Source organism: Halichoerus grypus, chromosome 6 (genome assembly GCF_964656455.1).
Source record: "Halichoerus grypus chromosome 6, mHalGry1.hap1.1, whole genome shotgun sequence".
Lineage (NCBI taxonomy): Eukaryota > Metazoa > Chordata > Mammalia > Carnivora > Phocidae > Halichoerus > Halichoerus grypus.
The window spans coordinates 85058991-85081761 of NC_135717.1; the positions used below are offsets into that span (position 1 = coordinate 85058991).

Sequence of the window (22771 nt, forward strand, 5' to 3'; positions counted from 1 at the left end):
AGTGATACATAACTATAATTTCATACATTTCATTCATTTTTATTTTAAAATAAAAGTACTCTTAGGGATTACCTTGTCCAACATCTACAAATTTATGGGAATATTCAAGTCCACAATCACACAGTTATTTGATGACAGAGCTGAGATTAGGCCTCAGCTCTCTTGACTACCAAACGAGTGGCTGGTTTGCTCTCCATACTATCTCATTGCCTTTTATTACTCAAAAGATAAAAATAAATCAGAAAAAGAAGCAAGAATTATTAGCTTTGGCTGATAGTTAAACCAACAATCTCTAATCCAAAATAATTGCAGTGTATCAATTCCACTAGATATATGATATATACAAACATACATACAATACACTGAGCAAGTAATAAAATAATTGATGTTGAAATACAACCAATTATAAAGTCAAGCATCAAGACCAATTAACCTAATGCTAATCTATTATTATAGAGTACTTGTTCTATGTTCAAATTATTACTGTTGTTAAATAAAACATCTTTCATGGAAGCTTATTAATTCTCAGAACATAAAATATCCATGTATTTTCATTTATCATGTAAAACAATGCAAATTGTGCCAGTTAAGGTAATTGTAAGAAGAAGATGATGGTATCCCTACATATGTTTTTAATATAAACAACTAAGTTTACAGACCTAAAAACTTACAGAATAAAATTTCAGATTTCATTAAAAGACTGACTTAAGGGATATTAGGTCATTCTTTTAGGCCCCAGTGTAAGATTTATGAAAAGCATGAATTTCTCAGTGTTAACCTGGGTATTCTCAGTGGAATCACACATTCCCACTGATAATCTGCTCAATTTCATCATGACAGCCTTCTTTGTTTTATCTTAGAGAACCAATGAACCTATAATATCTATTGAGTATTTCATGAGATCCATTTATTTATTTTTCCATTTATACATTCATCCATTTACTAAGCATCTTCTGATTGCCTTCTATATACTTGGTACTGTGTGAGATGTTGGAAATATGAAGATTAAGAGATTAGGGAAACCGTCTCAGCACATATGAGGCTCTGAAGTGGTAAGGAATATGGTAACTTCAAGGAGCAAAGAGGACAATAGCCAGAGCAAAGTAAGTAAGACATAGGGAGTTAGAAGAGGAAGATGAGGGTCATGTCATAGTGTATGTAGGGCTCTGTAGGACATGACAATTTGGTGTATCAAATAATTCTTTCCCTCTACAGTGATATGACACATGAGAACGGAAGTTTTATTTATCCAACCTTAGGGATATGCAATGAAAGAGTAAAAAATATTTGACTTCTTGTCACAAGCACCATTGTGGGTAATCCCCAAATCTCTAAACCAGGAAGGAAGTAAAGTTCTATGTAAACAAAAAGGAAATCAATCAACTTTTTTCAAAGAATAGGAACAAATAATCCTAAAATTTGTATGGAACCAGAAAAGACCCCGAATAACCAGAGGAATGTTGAAAAAGAAAAGCAGAGCTGGTGGCATCACAATCCCGGACTTCCAGCTCTATTACAAAGCTGTCATCATCAAGACAGTATGGTACTGGCACAAAAACAGACACAGAGATCAATGGAACAGAATAGAGAGCCCAGAAATGGACCCTCTATGATCAGCTAATCTTCAACAAAGCAAGAAAGAATGTCCAATGGAAAAAAGACAGTCTCTTCAACAAATGGTGTTGGGAAAATTGGGCAGCCACATGCAGAAGAATGAAACTGGACCATTTCCTTACACCACACACAAAAATAGACTCAAAATGGATGAAAGGCCTAAATGTGAGACAGGAGTCCATCAAAATCCTAGAGGACAACACAGGCAGCAACCTCTTCGACCTCAGCCGCAGCAACTTCTTCCTAGAAACATCACCAAAGGCAAGGGAAGCAAGGGCAAAAATGAACTATTGGGACTTCATCAAGATAAGAAGCTTTTACACAGCAAAAGAAACAGTCAACAAAACCAAACGACAACCAACAGAACGGGAGAAGATATTTGCAAATGACATATCAGATAAAGGGTTAGTATCCAAAATCTATAAAGAACTTATCAAACTCAACACCCAAAGAACAAATGATCCAATCAAGAAATGGGCAGAAGACATGAACAGACATTTTTCCAAAGAAGACATCCAAACGGCCAACAGACACATGAAAAAGTGCTTAACATCGCTCGGCATCAGGGAAATCCAAATCAAAACCTCAATGAGATACCACCACACACCAGTCAGAATGGCTAAAATTAACAAGTCAGGAAATGACCGATATTGGCAGGGATGCGGAGAAAGGGAAACCCTCCTACACTGTGGGTGGGAATGCAAGCTGGTGCAGCCACTCTGGAAAACACTATGGAGGTTCTTCAAAAAGTTGAAAATAGAGCTACCATACGATCCAGCAATTGTACTACTGAGTATTTATCCCAAAGATACAAATGTAGGGATCCGAAGGGGTATGTGCACCTGATGTTTATAGCAGCAATGCCCACAATAGCCAAACTGTGGAAAGAACCAAGATGTCCATCGACAGATGAATGGATAAAGAAGATGTGGTACATACAATGGAATATTATGCAGCCATCAAGGGGAATGAAATCATGCCATTTGCAACAACATGGATGGAACTGGAGGGTATTATGCTGAGCGAAATAAGTCAATCAGAGAAAGACATGTATCATATGATTTCACTGATATGAGGAATTCTTAATCTCAGGAAACAAACTGAGGGTTGCTGGAGTGGTGGGGGGTGGGAGGGATGGGGTGGCTGGGTGATAGACACTGGGAGGGTATGTGCTATGGTGAGCGCTGTGAATTGTGTAAGACTGATGAATCACAGACCTGTACCTCTGAAACAAATAATACATTATATGTTAAAAAAAAAAGAAGAAGAAGATAGCAGGAAGGGAAAAATGAAGCGGGGGGAAATCAGAGGGGGAGACTAACCATGAGAGACTATGGACTCTGAGAAACAAACTGAGGGTTCTAGAGGGGAGCAGGGTGGGGTGATGGGTATTTAGGAGGGCACATACTGAATGGAGCAGTGGGTGTTATATGCAAACAGTGAATCATGGAACACTACATCAAAACCTAAATGATGTAATGTATGGTGATTAACATAACATAATAAAAAAAAAAAGGAAATCAAAACCTGGAATGCAGAATTGAAAATACTAGTTTTGTTGCTTGAAGTGAGCTAAAATAACTTCTAGGAAATTAGACTAATAGTATGAGAGTTTTTATGGGTGGGAGAATAAGAAAGCAACTCTAGTCCACATTATTTTTCAAATTAAGTTCTGTCTTCTCATAGAAAATGAGGGGTGCCTGAGTGGCTCAGTCGTTAAGCGTCTGCCTACAGCCCAGGTCATGATCCCAGGATCCTGGGATCAAGCCCCGCATTGGGCTCCCTGCTTGGCTGGAGGCCTGCTTCTCCCTCTCTCACTCCCCCTGTTTGTGTTCCCTCTCTCACTGTCTCTCTTTCTCTGTCAAATAAATAAAATCTTTAAAAAAAAAGAAAAGAAAATGAAAGCACCCAGTCTAGGGAGAAAAGAAAGTGGATAAGCTTTTATTGGGCAAAGTCAGAGAGGTAATGTTTAAAAATAAGGAATAATATGCTTTTGCAGCCAGAGAAAACCACACCTCAGATTCATTTGGTAACTGCAAACTAAAAAATATAAAAGAAGAAATATGTTCTTTGGAAATGTAGAAAAGCAAAACATTATATTCATTCCACAAGGGCAAATGCAATGAGGAGATTTAAATTATGTAAACATTTTATATAAACTTTATAATATAAAAAACTCTTATCCTAGAGAAAAGAAGAGAAATGCAACATGAAAATTTCCCTAATACTTTAAAGGATAAAAAACACACTGAATATGAAAACCTATCATCCTTGAGGTTGCTTGTGTTTAAGGTACAATGTTATCTTTAGCTATATGCCTTTTTTTTTGTATTTCACAAATATTCCATTACTCAGATGTTCATTAATTCTAAACATCATGAAATAAAATACTAGCATTTCATGTCTCCTTAGTTCGGTTTAACATTGTTATCCTATCAATATGCAAATTTCAAAAAGATAATTAACAATGTGAATTATAGCCAAGTGCTTTTTTCCTTTGTGTAAGTGAATTTATCATATTATATTAAAAGGAAATATATAATCAGGGGTACATAAAGCTGTAAAGAAAGGGGTCATAAATATAGATGTCACTGTATGAGTATAAGTGGTCACTGTAAGAAATAAAAAGAATAGAAAGGCTATGAAAATCAAAAGCATAGTTCAACTCATCCCCCTGCTCACCTCCCCTCCAGTAACCCTCAGTTTGTTCTCTATAGTTAAGAGTCTGTTTTCTGGTTTGCCTCTCTCTTCTTTCCCCCCCATGTTCATTTGTTTTGTTTTTTAAATTCCACATATGAGTGAAATCACATGGTATCTGTCTTTCTCTGACTGACTTATTTCGCTTAGCATAATACTCTCTAGCTGCATCCACAGTGTTGTATGTAAGTGATGAATCACTAAATTCTACACCTGAAACTATTATTACACTGTATTTAACTAGCTGAAATTTAAATAAAAACTTGAAAAAGAAAAGAAGAAAATAAAATTACAATTAACTTTGTTTCATTAAAAAATTCACTCTTATTTTTGCATTCAATCAATTTTTCTTAGAATCTAGTCTTCTAACTATTTTTAGTAAGACATAAACAAATGCAGGATAGAAATAAAGGAGATTAAAGGTAAAATATTAATTTTTAAAGGACCTCTAAAGCCAACTTACCAGATTTCTGAAGTGAGGATGAATTTTCTAAAGAAAAATTCCCATCAATTTTAATATCAGCATAGACTATATCTCCAGCCATTGCACATATTAAAAAGAGAGAGAAGACCAAAAATGATGTTCTACTGAAGGGAGTCTCAGTTCTGCAAATAAACTTCTGGTGAAGTCAAATAATCTGCTCTCCCAAATTTGGTGGATTTCCTCTATGAATATAGGACAAAAGCAATGTGCTCAGTCTTACCAATCAAGGTAATAGATTTTTGAACACTTCATGGTATGGAAGAAAACTACTATTCATCCAGCAGTTTCTTGCTCTACAGTTTGTTTTCTAGGTTTGGAATAATTTTAACGTTTAATACCACAGAAGATATCATACCGCTTTTTTCTTCTATGAACTACTTCCTCTTTTAGTTCAGACATATATTCTCTGGTAGAAACTCTGATCATTCAGCATTTTCTCCAAAGTGGAATAGCAATTTGGAAGGGAGGACAAAAAAAAAGGGATTTTATTATGGAGGTGATAGAAATGCATCTTCTCATCTTGAAATGCATTGCATTTACCTAGGTATTACCTTTTTTTTTTTTTTTTAACCTAGGTAAAAATTCCCTTAAACCTCTTTCTTCTCTCATGTGGTTTGTAATATTAACATCAAACTGAGTCAAAGCATGGATCCTGCAGAGGATTTCCAAGCTGAAAAATTATATTTGAGACAGAAATAAACTCTCTGTCAAAATAACTCAAGGTTGTGTCATAAAAAAGAAATCTTATGTTTAAATAAGGTTCATAGAATTTTCCTCTTGAGTGCAATATAGAAAACAATAGATTTTAATCTCCTGGCTCTTCTAAAGCTCCATTAATATTATATTAAAGGAATAAAAATTTAGAAGTCTAAAACAATAATGAAAAAGAAGTGAATTCTAGGCAGATAAGGAAAAAAAATCAGCCACTTCCCAAAAGATAGAGATATGATAACTGATGAAACAAAGCAGGAGAAAGTGAAGTAAAAAATAAGCAGAGGGAAATACCTGAGGAGGGACCAGCCACCTATGAAACCCTCATAAGACTCAGAGCTCAGAAATGTCAGATATGAAAAATGACAGGATGCATTAGTTTATAACTAGTAGATTAATTGAAATTCTGCACATGGAAGAGTTGATTTCCTCAACATTCATCCAAATACATTGCATAGAATTATTTAAACTGCAGTCATCCTTACCCCCTCAGATCCAAGGAATTTTATCTATGTTAATCAAATAGCTAGAGAACAGACCTTGGTTTACTGGCATCAAGTGTTCCCTCAGTATAATGGCTAAACCCACTAGGCTTCTGACATGGATGGGCTATGTATGGGTTGACCTCTGTCTCTCAAGACTGCTATGGCACTTTTTCTTCCCTGGGTTGTTCTAACACTTTATATGTTGATCTGCATTTTATACATGAAAAACTGACTTTGAGAGGTTATATGCAAATAGTTGCATAACCAGTACATTTTCAGAGTGAGGATTTGAACTCATATCAAACAGTCCAAAGCCCACACTATGATGCGATAATGCTTTCTAGATTTTGAGAGCAAGCATCACATTTTATTATTCTTCTTTGTTATATCCATCCCTCAATCTATGCCTGAAACATAACAGACACTTAGTAATTATGTGTTGGATTACCAAAACAGTTAATGCTATGTTGAATTTTATTACTGTACTCTTAATATTTTTCCAGAATGAAAGCAATCATTTTTGACTAAAAAGCAGACTTCTATTCATATGAAAAATATTATTGAAGGTTTAACCATAAAAACCAAAAGAAATAGTAGCATGTAGAGAATCTATTTAAGTTAGGTAATAAATCCTTGGGATCTACACATTTAATATTAATAATCTGTCTCCTCTCTATGTCCAAAATAAGTAACCAGGGTATGAGTTATGAAGTAATCTCTAACTTTGTTGAGATTTAACTTTGATTGTCATTATTCTTGTAGGTTGGGCTCACTTAGCCAGAAAGACCATTTTATAGACAGTCAACTTGTGGATTAGTTAAATAATGGGATATTAAAAGTAGTTGTGCCTTTGCAATGTGTGTCATTAAATAATAGAAATAAAATATGTCCAGAAACAAAATAGAGCTGTTCAGCTAAGTACTCTAGATTCATCTAATATTCATCAGTAAAGGCATGAAAGAATAACAGCTTAAAATGATCTCAAACTTGGTGGCAACTTTCCTAGTCTATAATTTTTTTGAACGTTGAGTTCAATTAAGCATTAATGATTAAAATATGTGGTGTTCAGTTATCATTATTGATGGATACCAGATCTAAGTAATTAAATATTATGCATTTGAAATGTGCCTTATTATTGTCCTAACTTTAATTATTTTATTAATCATGGTTCTGTGCATGGATTCCAAATGGAATCCTCAATCTTGGCCTATTTTCTGGAGTACAAATTCTCAATTCCAACTGCCTTCCAACACCTGAAAATCAAAATAATCAAAAATAATCCAACTTCACCTCTCCTTCCACTGGGTCATCCCTTTCTTTTGGTTGCCCCATTACCTTTGCAGAAACTCAGGCTTAATATCTCTCCTTTGTATACACCTCTTGTCACATTTCAAAAAGTATGTGTGGGTGAGTGATGGACTGTAACATATAATAATTTATTCATTTGAGATGGAGTCCTTTTCAATTTAACAAATTTAACAAACTGAGGGTTGCTGGATTGGTGGGGGGTGGGAGGGATGGGGTAGCTGGGTGATGGACGTTGGGGAGGGTCCGTGCTATGGTGAGCGCTGTGAATTGTGTAAGACTGATGAATCACAGACCTGTACCTCTGAAACAAATAATACATTATATGTTAAAAAAAAAAGAAGAAGACAGTAGGAAGGGAAAAATGAAGGGGGGGAAATCGGAGGGGGAGAAGAACCATGAGAGACTATGGACTCTGAGAAACAAACTGAGGGTTCTAGAGGGGAGGGGGGTGGGGGAATGGGTTAGCCTGGTGGTGGGTTTTAAAGAGGGCACGTATTGAATGGAGCACTGGGTGTTATATGCAAACAATGAATCATGGAACACTACATCAAAAAAAAAAATAGGAAAAAAAAAAGATGTGACATTTGCAACAACACGGATAAACCTAATGGGTATTTGCTAAGTGAAATAACCAAGAAAAAGAAAGGCGACTACCATATGATTTCACTTATATGTGGAATCTAAAGAACAAAACAAAACAAAAAAAATGAAAAGCAGAAACATACCTATAAGTACAGAGAACAAACTTATGTTTCCAGAGCGGAGGGAGTTGGAGAATGGGCAAAATGGGTGCAGGGGAGTGGAAGATATAGGCTTTCAGTTATGGAATGAGTAAGTCACGAGCATGAAAGGCACATTATAGGGAATATAGTCAATGGTATTGTAATAGTGTTCTATGGCGACAGATGGTGGCTACACTTATGGTGAGCACAGCATAATGGATAGACTTGTCAAATTACTGTTGTACACTGGAAATGTAACATTGTGTGTTAACTATACTCCAATAAAAAATAAATTGAAATACAAATAAATTTAAAGATAAATAAAAATTAATAAAAGTTATCACCAAAAAGCCTTCAATCTACTCTACTCCTATTAGTAAAATGAGAAATAAAAATAAGACAAGAAAGAAAAAAGAATAAAGAAGTCATAGGGAGGTAATGCACAACATGGTGATTACAGTGATAATACTGTATTGCATATTTGAAAGTTGCTAAGATAGTTGATCTTAAAAGTTCTCCTCACAAGAAAAACAATTTCTGTTACTATGTATGGTAATGATGTTAACTAGACTTATTGTGATTAGTTTCCGATATATACAATACTCGATCATTCTGTTGCCCACCTGAAACTAATATAACATTATATGTCAATTATACCTTAATAAGAATATTTTTAAAAGAAAAAAAATGATGTGTGGACTTTACATGAGGAATTTTGATTTTCATTTGGGTTGTGTCCTGTACATTAGAATTTTTAAAATCTTTATATATGATTCCATATGTAGTCAAGGTTGAAAACTGTCAAGCTATCACATGTGAGTTTGGAGTGAGGTACAGATTTTGCAACAAGAAGAAGAAAAAATCAGACAGCCGTGACAGAAGCAGAAATAGCAGCACCACTGACATAGAAGAGACTGGGTTCCTACACACCAAAGCACCAAAGAAAACAAGGTCTACTATGTTCCACAAACCAGTGAAACTCCTTAGTAGTAGAGGCCAAACCCGAGGAAAACATATGACTCTCATAAGTTAGCTTTGATTTCTTTTTTAAAACAGAGTCCATGACTCAGTGTGAGCTAAATGAAATGCATCCATGGATTGCTTTTAATCATGGGCCTCCCCCAGTTGTCTTTATGCCCTATAGAATGCTATCTCAGATATAAAACAACTAAGAGAGTGTGTGGAAATAACCCTTTGCCTTCTAGCAGAGGAAAAGTAGATCGGTGTTTGAGGATCTGCCTTGCACGAATGGATTTGAGAGGTATGATGTTGCATGTTACTGCCCCTGCTCCTAAGTTTGCATATTCTAAATTTAGCGGGAGTGCCGAATAGTCAGCATTCTCTTATTCTAGCCACCACCAATTCGTGTTCTGTTGTGGCAAAGCATCTTTTTTGGAGGTATCTGATGAGCTGCTTACTTGCACGGAGACTTAAGGACCAGAAAAATTCAGACGCTTTAAGTGTTGCTTGTATCTGGAGGACTTCACTATGATCCCCAAATAATGGAAGGCAAAAAACCCAGCTCAGCCTCCTTGAAAGAAGAGAGGAAACATAGAAGTCATCTAAGAGATGTATCTGCCTGCAGCTAGAAATTCTTACATTCATTAAACAGAAGGAACAAAGTTCTGATAACAAAAAAGTTGGTTGGAACAAAGAAAAGGAGGCAATAAATGAGGACCAGGGCACCGGGAGAAAATTCATTCTTTCAGATATTTCCCAAATATCTTTTATTGTGTATGTTCTGCTTGAAAAAGTAATTATTTACCTTAGACACAGAAAACAAAAAGACTTCAAAAGAACAGGGTACTTAGCTTTGGTTTTCAACACAAGAAATTCCCAGAAGTCAAATAGAACTGTAGATGTCTGAAGTTTTAAATGCATTTTTCCGTAAAAATTGGGAGCCAGGTGAACAAAGAGTCTGTGGCCCCCTAATGATTAAAGTATTCCCTAGTCCAGAATCTGCAACAAGAAATGTGGCTACTAGGGGGCGGAGCAAGATGGCGGAGGAGTAGGAGACCTGGATTTCGTCTCCTCTCAGGAATTCAGCTGGATAGGGATCAAACCATTCTGAACACCTACAAACTCAACAGGAGATCGAAGAAAAGAATAGCAACAACTCTCTGAACAGAAAAGCGACCACTTTCTGGAAGGTAGGACGTGCGGAGAAGTGAATCCGAGGCGATATTCGGGAGGATAGACGGCGGGGGAGGGGCCTCCGTCGGCCGCTTCTGGCAAGTGATAGAGCCGCGGAGCACAAAATCGGAACTTTTAGAAGTCTGCTCCGCTGAGGGACGTCACTCTGGTGGCTAAGTGGGGGGTGGAACCCTCGCGGGACAGTGTGGTCTCAGGACCCTCGGGGTCACAGAAAGACCGGGGGTGCCTGAGTGCGGCAGAGCTCCCAGGTATCGGAGCGGGGAAGCCGGCTGCAGAGACGGAGCCCAGGCGTGGGCTCTCAGCTCGGGGTTGCCATAAACCGTGATCCGCGGCACAGTCGGGCCACTGCTCCTCCAGCAGGGACCCAACAAGCGGCAGATCTGGGGAGACTCACCTTCTTCCCCCGGGAGGAGAGGTGCGGGAGCGCACCGCAGGGATCTGCTGGGTTTGGAGACTCCACCCGGGGTCGGGTGCCAGATAGAAACGCGCGGTCACAGGCCGGGTGAGCACGGAGTGCGGCCGGAGACCGGGGACACGGGAGTGATTGACTGCTTTTCTCTGGGGGCTCGCTGAGGAGCGGGACCCCGAGTTCTCGGCTCCTCCGGGCAGAGACTGGGAGGCCGCCATTTTCACTCTCCGCCTCCAAAGCTGTACGGAAAGCTTGCAGGGAACAAAAGCTCCGGAGAGCAAACCCGAGCAGATTACTTAGCCCGGGACCGGCAAGGGCGGGGCAATTCTGCCTCCGGCAAAGACATTTGGGAACCACGGCAACAGGCCCCTCCCCCAGAAGATCAGCGAGAACAGCCAGCCAAGACCAAGTTTACCGATCAATGAGAACGGCAGAACTCCAGCGCTAGGGGAATACTGCACATAGAATTCATGGCTTTTTTACCATGATTCTTTAGTCTTTCAAAGTTAATTATTTTTTTTAACTTTTTTTCTTTTTTCCTTTTTTCTTTTTTTTTGAATTTTTCTTTTTCCCTTTTTCAACCAACATCTTATCAATCCCTTTTTTAAAAAAAAACATTTTTATTTTTCATTTTTAAAGTCATATTCTATCTCTTCACAGTAGTTACCCGTATTTTTGGCATATATATATAAGTTGTTCTCTCTTTAAAATCTTGAGATAGTTTCTTCTAACAGATCAAAATATACTCTAAATCTCTAGTGTATGGTTTTTTTCTACTCCCCTGCCTGATCACATTCCCTCCCTTTTTTCTTTCTTTTTTTTTTTATCCTCTTTTCTTTTTTCAAACAACTTATCAAATCCTTTTTTAAAATTTTTTATAATTTCCAACTTTACAGTCATATTCCATCCCTTCATCATATCAACCCTTATTTTTGTACATATATAAGTTTTTCTTTCTTTAAAATTTTGGGAGGGACTTTCTTTTAACAGACCAAAATACACCCAAAATCTAGTGTGTGGCACTGATCTATAATCCAGCCTGATCATATTTGATCACATTCTGTTTTTGTTTTGTTTTGTTTTGTTCTGCTTTTGTTTGTTTTTATCTTTATCTTTTTCTTTTTGTTTTTTTCTTTCCTTTTCTTTTTTCTCTCTTTCCCTTTCTTTTCCCACTGCTTCAGGTCTTTTCTGATTTGTTTAGAGTATATTTTCTGGGGACGTTGTTACCCTGCTAGCATTTTGTTCTCTCATTAATCTATTCTCCTCTGCACAAAATGACAAGACGGAAAAAATCACCTCAACAAAAAGAACAAGAGGTAGTACCAACTGCCAGGGACCTACTCAATACGGACATTAGTACGATGTCAGATCTAGAGTTCAGAATCATCACTTTAAAGATACTAGCTGGGCTTGAAAAAAACATGGAAGTTATTAGAGAAACCCTTTCTGGAGAAGTAAAAGAACTAAAATCTAACCAAGTAGAAATCAAAAAGGCTATCAATGAGGTGCAATCAAATATGGGGGCGCTAACTGCTAGGATAAATGAGGCAGAAGAAAGAATCAGTGAGATAGAAGACCAAATGATGGAAAATAAAGAAGCTGAGAAAAAGAGAGATAAACAACTACTGGATCACGAGGGCAGAATTCGAGAGATAAACGATACCATAAGACGAAACAACATTAGAATAATTGGGATCCCAGAAGAAGAAGAAAGAGAGAGAGGGGCAGAAGGTATAATGGAGCAAATTATAGCAGAGAACTTCCCTAATTTGGGGAAGGAAACAGGCATCAAAATCCAGGAAGCACAGAGAACCCCTCTCAAAATCAATAAAAATAGGTCAACACCCCAACATCTAATAGTAAAACTAACAAGTCTCAGAGACAAAGAGAAAATCCTGAAAGCAGCTCGGGAGAAGAGATATGTAACCTACAATGGTAGAAACATTAGATTGGCAACAGACTTATCCACAGAGACCTGGCAGGCCAGAAAGGACTGGCAGGACATATTCAGAGCACTAAATGAGAAAAATATGCAGCCAAGAATACTATATCCAGCTAGGCTGTCATTGAAAATTGAAGGAGAGATAAAAAGCTTCCAGGACAAACAAAAACTAAAGGAATTTGCAAACACGAAACCAGCCCTACAACAAATATTGAAAGGGGTCCTCTAAGCAAAGAGAGAGCCTAAAAGCAACATAGACCAGAAAGGAACACAAACAATATACAGTAACAGTCACTTTACAGGCAATACAATGGCACTGAATTCCTATCTTTCAATAGTTACCCTGAATGTAAATGGGCTAAATGCCCCAATCAAAAGACACAGGCTATCAGATTGGATTAAAAAACAAGACCCATCGATATGCTGTCTGCAAGAGACTCATTTTAGACCCAAAGACACCCCCAGATTGAAAGTGAGGGGGTGGAAAACCATTTACCATGCTAATGGACACCAAAAGAAAGCTGGGGTGGCAATCCTTATATCAGACAAATTAGATTTTAAACCAAAGACGGTAATAAGAGATGAGGAAGGACACTATATCATACTTAAAGGGTCTATCCAACAAGAAGATCTAACAATTGTAAATATCTATGCCCCTAACATGGGAGCAGCCAATTATATAAGGCAATTAATAACAAAAGCAAAGAAACACATCGACAACAATACAATAATAGTGGGGGACTTTAACACCCCCCTCACTGAAATGGACAGATCGTCTAAGCAAAAGATCAACAAGGAAATAAAGACTTTAAATGACACACTGGACCAAATGGACTTCACAGACATCTTCAGAACATTCCATCCCAAAGCAACTGAATACACATTCTTCTCTAGTGCCCATGGAACATTCTCCAGAATAGATCACATCCTAGGTCACAAATCAGGTCTCAACCAGTACCAGAAGATTGGGATCATCCCCTGCCTATTTTCAGACCACAATGCTTTGAAACTAGAACTCAGTCACAAGAGGAAAGTCGGAAAGAACTCAAATACATGGAGGCTAAAGAGCATCCTACTGAAGAATGAATGGGTCAACCAGGAAATTAAAGAAGAATTAAAAAAATTCATGGAAACCAATGAAAATGAAAACACAACTATTCAAAATCTTTGGGATACAGCAAAGGCAGTCCTAAGAGGAAAGTATATAGCAATACAAGCCTTTCTCAAGAAACAAGAAAGGTCTCAAGTACACAACCTAACCCTACACCTAAAGGAGCTGGAGAAAGAACAGCAAATAAAGCCTAAACCCAGCAGGAGAAGAGAAATAATAAAGATCAGAGCAGAAATCAATGAAATAGAAACCAAAAGAACAGTAGAACAGATCAATGAAACTAGGAGCTGGTTCTTTGAAAGAATTAACAAGATTGATAAGCCCCTGGCCAGACTTATCAAGAAGAAAAGAGAAATGACCCAAATCAACAAAATCATGAATGAAAGAGGAGAAATCACAACCAACACCAAAGAAATACAAACAATTATAAGAACATATTATGAGCAACTCTATGCCAGCAAATTAGATAACCTGGAAGTAATGGATGCATTCCTAGAGATGTATCAACTACCAAAACTGAACCAGGAAGAAATAGAAAACCTGAACAGACCTATAACCACTAAGGAAATAGAAGCAGTCATCAAAAATCTCCCAAAACACAAAAGCCCAGGGCCAGATGTCTTCCCAGGGGAATTCTACCAAACATTTAAAGAAGAATTAATACCTATCCTTCTGAAACTGTTCCAAAAAATAGAAATGGAAGGAAAACTTCCAAACTCATTTTATGAGGCCAGCATTACCTTGATCCCAAAACCAGACAAAGACCCCATCAAAAAGGAGAATTACAGACCAATATCCCTGATGAACATGGATGCAAAAATTCTCACCAAAATACTAGCCAATAGGATCCAACAGTACATTAAAAGGATTATTCACCACGACCAAGTCGGATTTATCCCTGGGCTGCAAGGTTGGTTCAACATCCGCAAATCAATCAACGTGATACAATACATTAACAAAAGAAAGAACAAGAATCATATGATCCTCTCAATAGATGCAGAAAAAGCATTTGACAAAATACAGCATCCTTTCTTGATCAAAACTCTTCAGAGTATAGGGATAGAGGGTACATACCTCAATATCATAAAAGCCATCTATGAAAAACCTACAGCGAATATCATTCTCAATGGGGAAAAACTGAGAGCTTTCCCCCTAAGGTCAGGAACGCGGCAGGGATGTCCACTCTCACCACTGCTATTCAACATAGTATTGGAAGTCCTAGCCACAGCAATCAGACAACAAAAAGAAATCAAAGGCATCCAAATTGGCAAAGAAGAAGTCAAACTCTCACTCTTTGCAGATGATATGATACTTTATGTGGAAAATCCCAAAGACTCCACCCCAAAACTGCTAGAACTCATACAGGAATTCAGTCAAGTGGCAGGATATAAAATCAATGCACAGAAGTCAGTGGCATTCCTATACACCAACAACAAGTCAGAAGAAAGAGAAATTAAGGAGTCGATCCCATTTACAATTGTACCCAAAACCATAAGATACCTAGGAATAAATCTAACCAAAGAGGCAAAGGATCTGTACTCAGAAAACTATAAAATACTCATGGAAGAAATTGAAGAAGACACAACGAAATGGAAAAACGTTCCATGCTCATGGATTGGAAGAACAAATATTGTGAAGATGTCAATGCTACCTAGAGCAATCTACACATTCAATGCAATCCCCAACAAAATACCATCCACTTTCTTCAAAGAAATGGAACAAATAATCCTAAAATTTGTATGGAACCAGAAAAGACCCCGCATAGCCAGAGGAATGTTGAAAAAGAAAAGCAAAGCTGGCGGCATCACAATTCCAGACTTCCAGCTCTACTACAAAGCTGTCATCATCAAGACAGTATGGTACTGGCACAAAAACAGACACATAGATCAATGGAACAGAATAGAGAGCCCAGAAATGGACCCTCAACTCTATGGTCAACTAATCTTTGACAAAGCAGGAAAGAATGTCCAATGGAAAAAAGACAGTCTCTTCAACAAATGGTGTTGGGAAAATTGGACAGCCACATGCAGAAGAATGAAACTGGACCATTTCCTTACACCACACACAAAAATAGACTCAAAATGGTTGAAAGACCTCAATGTGAGACAGGAGTCCATCAAAATCCTAAAGGAGAACACAGGCAGCAACCTCTTCGACCTCAGCCGCAGCAACTTCTTCCTAGAAACATCGCCAAAGGCAAGGGAAGCAAGGGCAAAAATGAACTATTGGGACTTCATCAAGATAAAAAGCTTTTGCAAAGCAAAGGAAACATCAACAAAACCAAAAGACAACTGACAGAATGGGAGAAGATATTTGCAAATGACATATCAGATAAAGGGCTAGTATCCAAAATCTATAAAGAACTCATCAAACTCAACACCAAAAGAACAAAGAATCCAATCAAGAAATGGGCAGAAGACATGAACAGACATTTTTCCAAAGAAGACATCCAAATGGCAAACAGACACATGAAAAAGTGTTCAATATCGCTTGGCATCAGGGAAATCCAAATCAAAACCTCAATGAGATACCACCTCACACCAGTCAGAATGGCTAAAATTAACAAGTCAGGAAATGACAGATGTTGGCGGGGATGCGGAGAAAGGGGAACCCTCCTACACTGTTGGTGGGAATGCAAGCTGGTGCAGCCACTCTGGAAAACAGTATGGAGGTTCCTCAAAAAGTTGAAAATAGAGCTACCATATGATCCAGCAATTGCACTACTGGGTATTTACCCCAAAGATACAAAAGTAGGGACCCGAAAGGCTACGTGCACCTCAATGTTTATAGCAGCAATGTCCACAATAGCCAAACTGTGGAAAGAGCCAAGATGTCCATCAACAGATGAATGAATAAAGAAGATGTGGTATATATATACAATGGAATATTATGCAGCCATCAAAAGGAATAAGATCTTGCCATTTGCAACGACGTGGATGGAACTGGAGGGTATTATGCTGAGCGAAATAAGTCAAACAGAGAAAGACATGTATCATATGACCTCACTGATATGAGGAATTCTTAATCTCAGGAAACAAACTGAGGGTTGCTGGAGTGGGGGGTGGGGTGGGAGGGATGGGGTGACTGGGTGATGGACACTGGGGAGGGTATGTGTTCTGGTAAGCGCTGTGAATTGTGCAAGACTGTTGAATCTCAGATCTGTACCTCTGAAACAAATAATGCAATATATGTTAAGAAAGAAAAAAAGAAGAAGAAGAATGTAGCAGGAGGGGAAGAATGAAGGGGGGGAAATCGGAGGGGGAGAAGAACCATGAGAGACGATGGACTCTGAAAAACAAACTGAGGGTTCTAGAGGGGAGGGGGTTGGGAGAATGGGTTAGCCTGGTGATGGGTATTGAGGAGGGCACGTTCTGCATGGAGCACTGGGTGTTATGCACAAACAATGAATCATGGAACACTATATCTAAAACTAATGATGTAATGTATGGGGATTAACATAACAATAAAAAAATTAAAAAAAAAAAAAAAAAAAAGAAATGTGACTACTAATTCCAGGTAGGAAATATGAAGATTTAGAACAACGGACAAGGAAATTCCTCCCAGGGGAAAATTACTGGGGGCAGCCAGTTGGATTATTTTTATGGAACATTTTTATATTGATATAATTTTTATAACATGCCTATTCTGGACATTTCATATATGGCCTTTTGTTTCTGGCTGCTTCATTGAATGTTCTCAAAGTTCATTCAGGTTGTGGCATGTATTAGTACTTCATTTCCTTTTATGGAAGAATACTATTCCATTGTGTGGGGTATCACATTTTGTGGATACATTCATCAGTTAATGGGCATTTGGGTTGTTACCAATTTTTGGCTTTTATTAATAATGCTTCAGTGAACATTCATGCAGAAGTTTTGGTGTAAATGTGTGTTCAGTTCTTTTAGGTATATACCTCAATTGTTGAGTCATTTGGTAATTCCATTTTCAAACTTTTGAGAAATTGCTAAACTCTCTTCTACAGAAGGCTGTACCATTCTACTTTCTCATCATCAATGTGTGAGTATTCAATTTCCTCCATATTCTCAAGGACACTTGTTGCTTTTCACCTTTTTGATTATAGCCATTCTACTGGTATAACTTACATTTCTTTTATTAAATTTATTCTTAAGTATTTTATTCTTTTTGGTGCTATTGTAGATGAAAACTGTTTTAAAATTTTATTTCTGGATTATTCATTGCTAGGGTATAGAAATACAATTGAGTTTTGTATATTGATTTTGTGTCCTGTAATCTTGCGGAACTTGTTTTTTTAGCTCTAATTGTTTTTGTGGATTCCTTAGCATTTTCTCTGTATAAGATCATGTCAACTGCAAGTAGATAATTTTTCTTCTTCTTTTCCTACTTGAGTGTACTGTTTTCCTTTCTTTTCTTTTTTTCCTTCCTTCCTCCTTCTCTTCCCTCCCTTTCTTGCTCCCTCCCTTGCTTCCTTCCTTCCTTTCTCTCCCCCCCATCTTCTCTCTCCCTCACTGCCCCAGCAAGAACCCTCAGTACAGTGTTGAGTAGAAAAGGTGAGAACAAACTAAGTCCATCATTCTTGCCAATATTACCACCAGGTTGAATTATTAAAGATTTGCATCCAGCATCAGGGCAAGGAGTCATTATTATATACAATATAGAGACTTAGTCTATGGATTGGAAACCACTAAAGTTTGTTTCTATTTTTTTATTTTTATTTTTTTAAGATTTTATTTATTTATTTGACAGAAAGAGGGAGAGAGGAAGAGAGCACGAGCAGGGGGAGCGGCAGGCAGAGGGAGAGGGAGAAGCAGACTCCCCACTGAACAGGAGCCCAATGTGGGGCTGGAACCCAGTACTCTGGGACCATGACCTGAGCTGAAGGCAGACGCTTAACCGACTGAGCCACCCAGGCACCCCTAAAGTTTGTTTCTAAACAGCTCTTTAGATATGAGTTTTTACCAAGGTCATTCTATTTATTTTCTCTTGGCGCTAGAAGTGCTTAAATTACAATTTAAATGTACATCGATGGCCCACAAGTCATACACAAATCTGACTTGGAGACATATACATAGTTTTGACGCCCTGGAGGTGAAGATAAATACAGTAATTGCATGGAACTATTTCTCATAATGGAAGGGCTATACACTTTATGATGTGTACATTTCCATTTGTGGTTGTGGCGTTCCTTTTTATGGCATGAAATACTATTCTTTGTGTAGACAGATGACGTTTTGTTTATACATTCATCAGTTGATGGACACTTGGGTTGTTAGTTAAATTTTGAAAGGGAGGATTTTTGTGGTTAGTACAAAAAGAAGAATGTGCTTACATTGCCCAAATATTTGAATGTGGTTATAATAGTTATTTGAACAATTTTGTATGCTAGTTGCATCATTTGTCATTTCAGGATCTGTTTTTATTTACATAGTTGTTATTGTTCACATTTCCTGTTTCTTGGCATGTTAGATAATCTCTGATTAGATGTGGGGTTGTGACTTTATGTTTATGGTTGTCTGGTTTTCTGGTCTTTGTTTAAAGAATGTCAGGTTTCTTGGGGCACCTGGGTGGCTGTGGGTTGAGTGCCCAACTCTGGGTTTCAGCTCAGGGCATGATCTCATGGGTCGTGAGATAGAGCCCAGGATGGGCTCCACACTAAGCAAAGAGCCTGCTTGAAGATTTTCTCTCTCCCTCTGCCCTTCCCCCTACTTGCATGCACATGCTCGCTCACTCTCTCTCTCCAAAATAAATCTTAAAAAAAAAAAAAAGTTAGGTTTCTTGTCTTCATTTAAAGAATGTCAAACAGTTAAGCTACCTGCAGATACGTTAACCATTTTGAAACTTGTGCCTTCACTGCTGGGATAGTTTATTCCTACCGCTAAGGTCTGATGCTTCTGTAGTGATGGTGGATACTAATGGCTCTCCATTTTGGCTAGTAAGAGCTTGAATGTCTCCCCACCCTGTTTGGGATCTGAGAATTGGTCTGCAGGTAACTACTTTGTTGTTGTTTGCCCAGCTTTGTGCATTTTTATTCTATGTATAAGCATTGTAGTATTCAGCAGAATCAAGGGAGCTTCTTTTTTGAAATTCTGCCCACAACTTCAGCTGTCCCAAACTCCTAAAATTTTTCTTTGTCTCAATTTCAGTGAGGCTGTTAGCTTCCTTTGGATGCTCCTTCCTGTTCCTGCTTTGTGGAAAATTATTCCCAGTAAAATCTGGGGTCGCTTTAGTGTCCACCTTACTTGTTTCCCTTTTCTGAAGGGTCACAGTCCTGAGCTGTCCATTGTATAACTTCTGAAATAATTTTTTGATATATCTGTTGAATTTTCTAGTTGATTATAATGGGAAGTTAAGAACGATTCTTGTTAATCCATCATGGCTAGTGGAGCTGTTCATTTTAAACATATTGTCATTCATATTATATTCTATATTCAAATATTTTCCAAAGCTGAATATTATATTGCTAATGGTTTTGATTTCATTTTTTTCTATATTATTTGGTTTTGAGTTTCCATCATAACCATTATAAGACTACTGAATTTGGAATGCAAAACACGTGGGCTTGAATCCTGACTTCAAAGTGTAGTACCTAGACAACTTTGGGCAAATTTATCTTTTTAATGGCAATGTTCCAATTTACAACAGATATACAATAATATTAAAGCACTACTGCAAGATATGGGAAACTGTAACCTTTAATAAACTATACAAGTATTGTTGTTTATCTCTTGCTTACCACTGTGAGGAAGGAAAAATTTTCCTCTACCTTTAAGCATCTTCCAGCTAGTCTAAGAATTAAATTGACTTGAGACAGTTTAACAAGAGAATAAAACCCCAAAGTTTTTTTTTTTTAAGATTTTATTTACTCATTTGCGAGAAAGAGAGAGAGCATGAGCCGAGAGAGGGGCAGAGGGAGAGGGAGAAGCAGACTCCGGGCCAAGCAGGGAGGCTGATGTGGGGCTCGATCCCAGGACCATGGGATCATGACCAGACCTGAAGGCAAATGTTTAACCGACTGAGCCACCCAGGCACCCCTAAACCCCAAAGTGTAATTACATGCACACAGAAGCTCAATAGTGAAATTGAGACCCAAAGAAATGACCAAAGCAGGAAGTTTTGATACATTTTAGACAAAGAGACAATAAATTTGTGAAGAATTGACAGGACAAAGAGTGTTATGTTTGGGAGCTTCAATTAATAAGGAATTCTAAACAGAATTTGGACTAAGTAAATTAATAAAAAGTAACAAGGTTTGTTTACACAGTTTTCCTAGCTCTAAATCCCCTAGCTGGTGATAAGGGTGTCTCTTAACCTCCTGATACAGGGAAGGTACCCTTCACATGAAAAATTTATTTCCTGTTTTCAATGAGGCAAAAGAGTGTCAGCGTGTCCTTGTTGTACTGGCTGTTTCTTCAATAGCTTTAATTCGAAGTAATCAATATGCCATTGTGGCAAATTTTGGAGCTGCCTGCCCCGAGTCCTTACAACTGACTTTCTGTGACATTTACTCTAGTAGTTTTTTAAAGCCCTTTCTCAAGCCCTGGGGTTTTATTTCATTTTGCCTATCCCATTATCTGGTGTTTTCAAGGAGGCATTTTTGTGTTTAGAAAAAAGACTGAATATAGTAATGCTTAAGGAAAAATAGTTATTTAATAAAAAATTGTACACATTCTTAAGAATTTGTAAAGTTCCCTTTCTCCACCAATGCCATTAAAGTACAAAGCAGAAAAATAAGATACAACATCACAATAAAAGATTAAATGTCAATAGTGCTACAATGTAAAAAACAAAGAACAGAAAAATAGTGTGTTAGGTAATTAACCACACTTAGGGGGAAGTCTGAGAAAAGAGAAGTTGTGAGATAAGGAGTGTTCGTTACAAAAAGAGGAAATGTGTTCTGAAATAAAGAGTAAAATTTTAGCTTAAGAGAAATCATAGTGTCACAAAATCATTAATTTCAACTGCAGATAAAGAAATTAGGTTTAATCAAAAGTGGAGGGACCAATATTCTCTAACTGGTAAGTGATGCCAAAAGTAACTCAGAGACATTTACGTATCAGCACAGAAATTTGTTCACATTAGGGTTAAGAGATTTTTGTCCGGTATGAGATATATATATATGAGGGAGAGAGTGATTACAGTTTTCAGTAATTTGTCTGAAATGGATTTTTATTATACTTATGAACTTGAAATATAGTTTGGATATAAAGTTAAGATTAGTAATCATGAATTTTAGTGGAACTTTCTGTCAGATGATGTATTGTTATTAAAAAATACATTATGATTCCAATTTCTGATTCTGTGTCTGTGGCCCAACTTTTCTATTTGGAAACTTTAAGAATCTTTATTTTCTTCCTTGAATTCTGAAATTCTGGACTCTTAAAAACAACAACTACAACAAAAAGAACTCATGGATACAGAGGATAGACTGGTGGTTGCCCAAGGTGGGGGTTCAGGGTGGAAATAATAGGTGAAGGTGATCAAAAGGTACAAACTTCCAGTTATAAAATAAGTCTTAACAATGTAATTTACTACTTAGTGACTATAGTTAATAATCCTGTATTGTATATTTGAATGTTGCTAAGATAGATCTTAAAAGTTTTCATTACAAGAAGAAAGGTTACTGTGTGTGGTAAGGAATATCAACTAGACATTGTGATGATTTCACAATATATACATATATCAAATCATTATGTAAACCTAAAAATAATATAATGTTACGTGTCAATTATACCTCAATGAAAAACAAAAAAGAACAATTCTCTGGTTTTCAGCCAGGCTGCCTAAAGCCAGGCTCTTAAGGATTTTGAAGCTAATTAAAATATAGTCAAAGAGTCTCTGATTTCATTAATCATAATTCCAATTAATTTCTCTCTTTTTAATAAAATGCTTCCTCCTTTAGCCTTTCCTAAAGACTCCCAACCTGAATTCAGATTTTTTTTTTTTGTTTAGTCATGCCAGCCAGTAAACTTCCAATTTTTTACAGAGATGTCAAGTTGCAGTTTGGTTGTTCAAGGTGGAAAGGATCTCAAGAGATTAAAATGTTCTTTATATATATTTTCAACTAATACTACAGTTTTTCCCCATGCTTTCTCTCTATTGTATTAGTTTTCTATTTCTGACCAACAAATTACCATACATTTAGTGGTTTAAAATAA

At 37.3% G+C, this 22771-nt stretch overlaps 1 protein-coding gene across 2 annotated transcripts in view; it reads right to left on the reverse strand.

The window, feature by feature from the left end:
* The window catches only part of CLECL1 (C-type lectin like 1), a 41252-nt gene extending 36146 nt beyond the window's left edge, over positions 1–5106 (reverse strand). Inside the window, exon 1 of one of the 2 annotated variants that reach the window (XM_078075583.1) lies at positions 4775–5106. In XM_078075583.1, the coding sequence (XP_077931709.1) occupies positions 4775–4856 (82 nt within the window). In that variant the 5' untranslated portion in view covers positions 4857–5106. The remainder of the gene's footprint in view (positions 1–4774) is intronic. The other variant, XM_036067269.2, reaches the window with a different exon arrangement.
* Positions 5107–22771: the final 17665 nt, after the last annotated feature.